Genomic DNA, 10,866 nt, shown 5'->3' with positions numbered 1-10,866 from the left:
GAGGTCTCTTCTTCAAAAATACAATTTTCCTTTGCTTGGGACACCAGAATTCCTTATGCAGGCGAATTATCTGCAATTCAACATAAGCATCTCTCAAACTTAAGAAAAGCATTCATGGATAAAAGACAGGACCAGCTCAAAGCATTTTCTGTGGGAGCAGAGTGAAGGTCAGTCTCCACAAAGGAGCTTGCTGACTTGACAATATGTAGTGATAATAAAGGATACATGAATATATTCTATAGTGCTTGGTTGTTTAAATGGAATACTTACTTGGAATGCATGAATAAGACACATGCCAAAATAGCTGACAGACTGGCATCCATTCCGCAGGATGCAGATCCAGGGTCCAGCTTCTCAAAAGCTTTATTAGTTTAACAATTAACCTTTGGAGGAGGACGGCACATCATGTCTTACAGTGGAAAATTGAAAATACTGCTATTTTTATACAATAATTTTTTTGTTATATTCTGGCACTGTATTTCATGACACTCCATCAGTCCTTCCTTGCCTTAGAGATATTAAGACATCTCATCCTCCATTTATTTTATCTTTTAGCATGATGTATGTGTCATCTTTTCACCCTCTGGACTTTCTATTTCCTCTCTAGCCTCATCATATTCAGTAAGATCCATATTTTTAACACCATATGAACTGAACATGAATCTACATGCAGTTAAAAATCAAATCAGATGGATGCAATTAGATACAGAGAACATAACCTGAATGCATGAGACCAGATCCATTTCAACCCTGTGATTCTATTATAGAAAAGCCAATCACAAAAGTATATGCCAGGGATACGTCATACCTTACATGGGACACATCCTCTTGTAGGAATTAATGAGTTTTTATAGATTGTCACATGTGATGATGTATATTGCACATATTCACAGCAAAATGCACTGGTAGGATCACATGCTTTCTACATAGTAATTTTATGACCTCTAAAAAGTCCTTTTGAGGTTATCTAAAATGCTCAAGTGACTATCAAACAAAACATTTGTTTTACAACCTCACAAATATTAAAGCTTTTAAAAGATTACAACAAAGGAAGTATGGTTAGCAGTTTCATAATTTAATGAAAAAGCATTGTAAAAAGGGGACGTCTGAAAAAGACAGTCCATTTTTGAAAAAATTGTATATATATATATATATTTATATAAAGCAAAACAAAGATTAAGAAGTAATACTTCAAAGAGTTAGCCACTGAACACATTGAAAAACTAGCAAATACATTTTGGAGACACACATTTGAGAGCTATACAGCCAAAGGCGCCTTCATGTATCTATTAAAATCATGTAAAAAAAATAAAAACACTATTGCCAAGGAAGATAGTATATTAGTCATCATTCTTATGTTTGCAAAACTCTGCAATCTTGTTGAAGCACCATTTACCAGCCTTTGTGTTTTACTCATGCCACTTAGCATGAAACATGATTGTGTTTCTTCCTCCTAGCCCAAGTAATTGTTCCCAAGTTCCTTCTTACACTCACATGACCAGTAAAAAGTATTAATAATAAATATATTTTTTAAAAAGAGAGCTAGAACTGATATACAAGGGAGTGAACATTTTCAGCACCATTCTGAATGGCTCACAACTTAAAAGGCCAAGCATTTCCCAAAAAAGAATAACACTTTAAAAGAACCTACTGCATATTTACATCAATGGAAATACCTTAAAATAAATCACTTTGGGAAAAGATAAAAGTTACATAAGAATATAAAAAGTAAACAAAGCAAACTTTAAGAATGCAGGAAGTGAAACATGCAGAACAGTCAGGTTCATTTTATTTCCTGATTCCTATCAAGAACTTACCCTTCCCAACTAAATGCATCAGAGTTATGGCTTTCAAAGAAAATTTGGCACTAGTTTGTACCTGCTATATCTTAATAATGATTTCAAATTCAACCCAAAGTACTTGCACTTCAGATGGCACTATTTCAAACAATTTTGATTACTCTTTTAATGAAGCAATATTTGCACACTAAAATCAATTTATTCCACTTGAAAATCAAAGGTGGGCAATTGCAAACAGCATTTTCTTAAAAATCAAATTAAATAGTACAGCAGAATCAGTATTTTCCACTTTTGATTACCATGGCTGCCTACTTATCTTGGAAACTAACAAACTCCTTTGCACACGCACAGATTTTAGGCTCAGAAACCCGACCAAGTATTTGCTAGCTGAGGAACAAAAAAGTGTGTATGAGGTGGATCATGTAAAAAAGCTTTCTAAGTTGACAAAAAAGAATCTGGCATCACCGGTGATTGCCTGAATATGTCAAGAGATTCTTAAGTACTAGTATTAAACACTATCCACATATCAGCCACCTGTATTGGCATGGCTGGGTAAAATATTTTACAAGTGCAACCCACAACAAGCTATATATATATTTATATATTTATATATACAAGGATTAAAAAACAATTTAAAAAAATACTAGAAGAGTATTTACAGAATACAGCAAGTTTCTATAGCACAGGGAAACAATTTTCCGCAAGAGCAAACTATGCAGGGAAAAATCTAGAGGTCAGTGTGTTTGGCAGCATTGACTGTAGTGTCTGTAAATCTTCAGATTAGGAGAAAATATTACATAAACCCTGATCCTATGCAGGTTTACTTGAGAGTAAGCCCTATTCTAACTCAATGGGCCTTACTTTCAAGTAAATATCTAGGGTTACATGCTTTGTTTGAAAACTAATTAAGAACATGATTTCTGTCTAGTAGTCATGAACATCCCAGAAAAAAAAAATTTAAGCACCTGACTCAACTTTATTGAGTTCTTGTGGCTGACAAGTTTCCCTTAAAAGTTAAGTGACTACTTAGGTTTTCCCATAAATTGAGACATTGCAGCTGCAACAAGAACTGTCAGATATTGTCCCAAATTATAACAGAATGATAGAAGGGCTTTTTGAATACCTGTGCACCACTACAAAGCCCAGCATATTCAATGCCACACAGGAAAGCCGACATATAAAATCACCTTTATAAATATGCAAGTAACCTTTACTTATAGCACATTGACCTTGTAAAACCCAATTAACAACTTCTCTAAATAGCGAGCTGATTCACTGTTATGTTTGCTCATGGCCCAGCACTGCATTCTTTAACCTGAAGATCTCATGGTTTATTCCAGTATTTTTGGATACAAGGGCTTAGCCATTTTTGTGATCAGGAGTTTCTAATCATCTTTGTACTGAACTGTGAGAAATCAAACTTCTTTTGTTTCTGCTGTGACAATCTCTACTGAAGTCTTTACTTGGGCTCTCTCTCTCTGAGCTGCTCTTCCTCAATTTGATTTGTCCTTTATTCTCATCACTTTCAGCTTCAGAGTCACTGAGCTCTAAATCAGGACAATATCCATCATTGTCCTGATAAGGAGCACTGCCCATTGGATATTCAAGTGTCTGCTTGCCCCATGAACGCTCTCGCATTGAAATCCTTCTTGTAGGCTTTTCACAGCATCTGAGATCTTCTGTGGTCCTCACCAAACTGTTGGTTGCTTCTTTGAAGGATCTGCTAAAGTGTTCTATTGTGGATTTTCTGAAGCTGCTCTGGCTGGCCAAGTGTGCAGAGAGTACAGACTGCTGCTCATATGTTGTTTGGCTGGAGCTGTCTCGCTGAGACATATCACCAATTCTGCTCATTAAGCCATTAGATTTTGCTAGTTTAGAGTTCTGCTGCATTTTCCCATTCCCCATGGAAGACTGTCCGTGCAATGCAGCTTGAAGTGCTAAAGGTTTGCCAGATGACTGTCCGCGATGGAAATCTGAGGAGTGTGCCAGGCCAGACTCCTTTGCTTCATTCCTAGACTTGACAACCCCTCCAAATAAACCATTACTTCTATTTTCATGCTGAAACCGTGAGTAGGATTTAATATTTGAAAGAAAAGGTTCCTTGGGAAATGGAATGCCCTTCTTGCAGTAAATCATAGTATTGTTATCAGGAGAAAGGGGCTTGTTACTGGGCTTCAAATTATTTTTGCAGTCTCCCAGTGCTGATTTTGGCATCTTCAGTTTTAATGTGATTCTAGGAGGTGGATAAAACAGTGTGTTCTCCACTGCACTTGTCAGAGAATGGCCTGAGAAAGGATACAAGAGAGGTGGGAAGAAAATAATGTATTTAAGAGACGGAGCTCATTATACAACAAATTTTATTATGGAACTTGCTACAGCAACCTTCTTTATCATAAAATTCATCAAGGCCTTTCTATGTTTCCCTAAACTATATTCAATAAAGTTGAAAACTTTTTTTAATCTGTTAGTGGAAAGTCTTAGCACATTAAAGAGCTATATTCCTCAGAAGCCAATGAATACAAGATTATGACATATTAACAGGAAAGCATTTGTAATATATGCATATTCTAGGGCCTGGTACCTATAGCAAAGCTTTTACAGACTGATTCCAGTGTAGGCTGTACACTTACAGCTTGACAAAAGGTCCAGTCACCATATAAATCACCTCTATCGCAAGTTCTAAGCACTGGGCTGGATCCAGTGTAGCGTTCCTGTGTGTGAAAGGACTTCAATAAGTGCACTGCAACTTCCTCAGCTTCACCTTCCTGCAGTAGCCCTGGAAGTCCTGGAAGTGCATCGTGGAAATCCTGCTTCTGAGGGAGGAGGCAACCCCAGAAACAGGATTTCAGGGAACATTTCTGGCTGCCACAAGAGGGAAGAGTTGAGAGAGTCACTTTCTGCAAGCAGAAGTCCTCACAGGTAGGTTGCAACGGATCCAGCCATTGCATGTGGAACTAAAAAGGAAGAAATAAAATAAACATTCCTAATATAAATGGCTTAAAATATCCTAGATCACACAACGTAACCATTACTGTCTCTTAATGCATTATTACCTGCAGCAATTTCTTGATTAATAAGCTGAACTTGCAAATTGAAAACTTGTTCATGTGCTTTGCTGTGAGATAGTTTTAACTTCTCTCTTCTGCTTACCATGTAGCAAAGATTCCGTACCTATCGAAAGAAAAAGAAAAATGAAAAATCTCTGCACATTTAAAGCCTGCAGATTCCCCCACCCCACCCCCACAGCTACAGTTTAAGACAACTTGCATCAGCAAGGATTGTCTAAAAGATTTATATCTATTGTCACCTTCCAATCTGTGTTGCTAATTCCATCTCTACTATTCACCTTCAGAGCATTCTCCCATGTCTTGAAAAATTCTGGATGAAATCATTATTCGGTTTAAATTATGTGATGATTATTTTTAGGGCTACATCAGTTTCCATCTCTAATAATAACAACAACAACAACAACAACAACATTCGATTTATATACCGCCCTGAAGGACAACTTAATGCCCACTCAGAGCAGTTTACAAAGCACGTCATTATTATCCCCACAACAAACACCCTGTGAGGTGGGGGGGGGGGGCTGAGAGAGCTCCAGAGAACTGTGACTAGCCCAAGGTCACCCAGCTGGCTTCAAGTAGAGGAGTGGGGAATCAAACCCGGCTCTCCAGATTAGAGTCCCACGCTCCTAACCACTACACCAAACTGGCTCTATTTAGATAGCAGCAGATTTCTAAAGCTGCAAATACACAGTTAGGGTAAATGACTGGAGGAATCTTACTAGACCCCACACTATTATCTCTCCCTTAAGATCTTGTGGCAGTGTCCTAATTCCTGAGTATGTCAAGGAACCAATTCACTGATAACTGTAGCACTTGGAAATGCAATGGCTCATTAGTGGTATCACAGACATGGATATAGACAGTGGTGACACCTGAGGAACATGGTTGGTGGCTGCTCTGGTGATCAACAAGGGAAGCAACAGGGCTATCCCCTGCTGCTAAGCTTCAGCCCACACAGGGAAGCATGACAAGCATGTGCAAATCTCATCTGCTCACATCTTCCCAAGTGAAGTCTATTATTGGATATGCTGCAGAAACATCACCCTCAGAAGGCATATTCAATCCTTCTATTAGTAATGGCATTTAGGGCAAGACCAAGACAAAACTTCACAGAGCACTTTCAGTTAACTGTCTTCTACTTAGCTTGTTTGCAATTATCTTACTTTTTCCCATCAGCCTCCAGCATATTTACCTTTTTCCTTCTGAATCCCTGCTCTACACTTTTTTCCTCCCCATTTATTTTTAGTTGGAGGTATTATAAGCAGAAAAGAGCAATTTAGCATGCAGATTTTACCCTTTCCAGATCCTGTCTCAAGTGCATGAACATCCTCATTCGAGTATGAATACTATCTTCTTTTGGCTGAACCAAGCCATTTTCTTCATCCTCCTTGGGAGGAAATAATGGTTTATTAAAGTTACTTTTTCGTTTTAATTTCCAATAGTTATAGATCAAGTCCACAGTGAATTTTGGAAGGCCTAGCTCTGCTGCAACATCTTCTAGTCTCACTAGTGAGTAGAACTCCTCCTCCAGCTCTCGAAGTTTCTGAGCACGCAGACTAGTTTTCTCGCTCTCTGTTTGCTTCTGGTCCACTGTGCTCTTGGGGTGGTCATCTGACTCAGGCAATAAGCTCTGCTTGGTTTTGCTATGCTTTAGACAGTATGACTTGAACTTGACCTCATCACCATCGTCAAGGATGGTTTTCATCTCTAGGCTATGCTCAAAGGCACATGTGACATGAAAGGCAGTGATGCAGCTCTTCACAGAGCACTGTGGAGAGAAGGAAGCCGTCAATCAGAAAACCAGACATGGATTTTTCATTATTAAATAAATATAATTTTTTTAACAGGGGATGTTCAAAAAAATGCTGCTTCAACTTAAAGATAGTAGCTGAGAAGCTGAAAGTCTGAATGGAAATCGTCAGGCAAAAATCAAACAGTTATGCTTCATTAAAACTTCTTAGAAGGTACCGTCTGATAATCAAGGTATAGCATTTTATCCAAATATTGTAAGTCTTGTAGCTACTGAAGAGAGGAAGGCACTGCTAGTAGCTCCTAGATTACACACACATTACTAAAAAAGAAAAAAAAGTATGCTTCAATACGAAGCCCAGGCCTACCATGCAAGTTACTCCAACAAACAAAGCTGCTAGGTTAATGAATAAACATCAATCAACCTTTGCAATTTGATATAATTACATTTCTACACCATCCACCAGGAGCAGAACAGGGCTACCCTTGAAGGCTGTCTAGAAGCTACAGTTGGTACAAAATGCTGTGACTAGAATGTTGACTAGAGTGGGTAGCTGGAACCATAACACTCCAGTCTTGTTCCATCTACACTGGTTCCCAGTTTGCTTTTGGGACCCATTTAAATGATTGCTATTGAGCCTTAAAGCCGTATATGGCTTGGGGCCAGCATATCTTAAGGACTGTCTTCTCTCATATGAACTCACCGATCTACTAAGTCATCTTTGGAGGCCCTTTTTCAGGGGCCCCTGTCATCTGAGGCTGGGTGGGTGGCTACCTAAGGAAGAGGCTTCTTGGTTGTTGTGCCAAAACTTTGGAATTCCCTCTCCAAGGAGTTTCCTCTGTCACCATCTATCATTGTATTCCACTAGTCAGTGAACACTTTTGTTTTGCATAACACCCCCAATAACTGTTATTGGACATCCTCCCTAGTTTTGGTGTTATGTGTGCATATGTTTACTGAATTTTTAAATGTATTTTAATTTAAATGTTTTGAAGTTCATTGCCACAGAGACTCTATTTGGGTGAAAAGGTGGCAGAAAAATATTTTAAATAAATAAATAAAATATATTGCAATGATTTTCAGAGCTGAAGGCCAGAACAGCTTGGGAATGCTATACAGACATTTAGATAAGGTCTGAAAGTATATTACTGGAGATGAAAATGTTCTCCATGGTGTCAGTGTATCTTTAAACGAAACAGATTCATTTTGAATCATATTTCTTTGAAGTAAGAACGGAGACACTTGAGCCAACATTAGTTTTTCATAACATGCTGGTTTTTAGCCTCTTCTCATGTTTGTATACTACTGCTTAGAAGGCTGACTGTTGACACCTAGAGCCTTCCATGAAGAATACAGCCATTTTTAGTTAAAGTTTCTACTGTTAAGGATTGCTCACTGACAAGTTACTAGTACAGAATCTACTATCATTGATTTCCTATCAGTACACTACAAGACTAAAGCTGTCATTGGATGCAATCAATATGTGGAAGATACCCAAGTCAAGGTACTGGCTATGACATACAAAGCTCTTCGTGCCCTTGGTTCAGCATATCTATAGGAACGTCTATCTCCCTATGTTCTGCTACGACAGTTTCGCTCATCTGAACAGGGCCTTCTGCAGGTGCCACCTTGTACATGGGCAAAATCAACAACTACCCAATACACATGCATTCTCTATGGTGGCTCCCACCGTATGGAAGGCCTTCCTGAAGAGGTTTGGAAAGCTTCCACTCTCTGGACTTTCCGCAAACAATGCAAAGGTGAATTATTCAAGCAGGCTTTTCACTCCGATAGGAGGGTTGTACTGTTAAGTGGGAAGACTGTAGACTTTATTGCTATGTACTCTGGGTTCTGTCTGCTATGTATTGTCTGTTGCTGTAAGTATGATTCTATTGGATAGTTTCTATCTTGTTTAATACGTGAGTCTTAGAATTGTTTATGCTCTGTTCAGCATTTCTTCCACTCTAAATTAGATTCACGCTAGTTTTAAAGCTTTGCAAATTTGCATTTATATATCCAATCACATTATTTATTGAAATGGCTTTGAAATTGACTGTACTGACCCACACTGTGTAATCCGCCTTGAGTCTCAGTAAGAAAAAAACACTATAAATAATGTAAATAAAAATAATTTATGCTAGCATGCATTTTCTACTCTATGGCCTTACAAGATCACAGCACAGAGCTGGTACATACCTGAATACAAGCACCAGTTTTCAATTTGCATAAGCTGCAGACTAAAGCCCATCTACTTGGTGGAATGTGAGACACTTTTGTAATTGGTTCCATCCTTTCTGGGCAAGCAATGCTAACCTGCAAGCAAAATATGGTATGAATTACTAGTACTGACATTGCCAGAAAGAATTACAGAATCCTCTAAATTCTGCATTTCATAAAGCTGGCAAAGAGAGATGACAATGGAAAATTTCATTTACTGTGAATTGCCCTCTTGGTGGTCCTAGAGTGAGGCATTTGTTTGCTTCACATAAGCTACTTATGTACAGGTTAACACAAGAATAAATGCTCAACACACACACAAATTGTCAAGATTCATTAATGTATTCAAAGGAATTAACTATTCATTTTTTAACCATCACATATACGTCAAAAGACTTGTATGTGGCAATAATTATACCGATCCCTTTAACTGATTATATGGGCTGTAATAGTCACTATTTCCCAGATGCAATAGAATCTGGAGAGTGAGTAGAACTATCTGACCTCCTCATGAATGAGCAAGTTCTGTAATCAAGTCACATCTTTTTTCTCCGAGGGGATTAATTTTAGTGAAAGTTTGGTACGGAAACTCAGAGCTTCACAGCCAAACCTGGCCCTTCAGGCAGGCCACCTTTATATTGTCTATTATAAGTAATAAAACAGAAACACAGGAAATACTATGGAATTAAAAGTTAGCCATACCTCTGGAATCCAGAGAGCACAGCTTACATGTGCCCACTTGGTGCCTGTTCTGGTGGCTTTCATGGCCCCACCTCTCTTTGGACACAAAAGACACTGAGGGTGTATTCCAAGGACACAAGTACGGCACAGCCAGCTTCCTTCAGGAACTTTTATAATTCCATAACATGCCTGACAACAAAAACAAAGTGGTGTTTCATGAATCTGTAAGCAAGAATTCATTGCCTATATCAAAACGGACTACTTTAAACATTAAATGCATTTCTAGGCTATTGAAACTTGAACGGACTAGAAAATTCTCTTTGATAGTTCAATACAAGAGGTTTAGAATCAGTGAGCTATACTAGTTAGAATGTCCGAACAGGATGACCCACGTTCAAATCCCATTTAGCCTTGAAAAACACTGAGTGATCTTGGCCCGATGCTGTTTGTCACCTGAACCTATTGGTTAAGAGCATAAAATGGAGACTGGTAGAACCATGTACACTTCCCTTATGTGGAAGAAGAGCAATAAAAATGGTTAGACCTCTAATAAAAAATCTATGAACTTGCTCTGAGATTGAGCTCTCATCTCCATAAGACAGATGACCCAAAGTAGCTTGCTTCATTCTCCTATCCTCCATTTTATCATCACAACAATACTGTGAGGTAGACTATGCTGAGAGTGTGTGACTGACCGAAGGTCACCCAGCAAACTTTCATGGCAGAGTGGGGATTTGAACCTGTCTCCCCCAGATCCTAGTTTGACTCTCTAACCACTAGTAGTAATGACTGGTATAAGAAAATGATAAGTTGTTAGTTTCCTGTTTACATATTAGTAGAATTAGGAAAGTTGTACATGAGTTTACTTTGTGACATTTGGTACTAGTACAGACAGACAGTCTGACCTACAAAAGTACTCTTCTAGTCTTACAGGAACACTCCAGAAGAACATTTCTAAAAAGTTCCATATTAATCCAGCAGAGTGCACTATTGCCTGTGTTAACAACTTTAGCAAATCAGGATTCACACGCACCCTTTATTCCTGACCCCATTCACTATCATTTACTAGAACCATTTATTAATTTTTAAAAAGCTAATTCCTCTCTGCTCCATTTCTTCCTATTATAGGAAATGTAAACAAATAACAGCCATTTTTTTGTAGACCCCACTTATTAGGCTTAAAAAAAAATCTTTGGCATGTTTTAACCATAATTTAATTGCCTTAGTTATTAAGAAAAATACCTCTTGGGTGTTAAGCTACTGGGATCAACAGCAAAATACTTTTAACCAGGGCTTTTTTTGAGGGGGAACGCACCAGAACACTGTTCCATCACCTCTGGCAAGCAGCCAC

At 38.3% G+C, this 10,866-nt stretch overlaps 1 protein-coding gene across 2 annotated transcripts in view; it reads right to left on the bottom strand.

Moving 5' to 3' along the window:
• Positions 1 to 1,099: 1,099 nt before the first annotated feature.
• Positions 1,100 to 10,866, bottom strand: part of JADE3 (jade family PHD finger 3) — a 77,666-nt gene continuing 67,899 nt past the window's right edge. For both annotated transcript variants that reach the window (XM_054974135.1, XM_054974134.1), the window contains exons 7-11: positions 9,537 to 9,704; positions 8,814 to 8,930; positions 6,162 to 6,635; positions 4,853 to 4,970; positions 1,100 to 4,084 (exon numbers count right to left, since the gene is read on the bottom strand). In XM_054974135.1, coding sequence (XP_054830110.1) covers positions 3,189 to 4,084; positions 4,853 to 4,970; positions 6,162 to 6,635; positions 8,814 to 8,930; positions 9,537 to 9,704 — 1,773 coding nt within the window. In that variant the 3' untranslated portion in view covers positions 1,100 to 3,188. The remainder of the gene's footprint in view (positions 4,085 to 4,852; positions 4,971 to 6,161; positions 6,636 to 8,813; positions 8,931 to 9,536; positions 9,705 to 10,866) is intronic.

This window comes from Eublepharis macularius, chromosome 3 (assembly GCF_028583425.1).
Source record: "Eublepharis macularius isolate TG4126 chromosome 3, MPM_Emac_v1.0, whole genome shotgun sequence".
Taxonomy (NCBI): Eukaryota; Metazoa; Chordata; class Lepidosauria; order Squamata; family Eublepharidae; genus Eublepharis; species Eublepharis macularius.
This window is presented reverse-complemented; position numbering and strand designations above follow the sequence as displayed.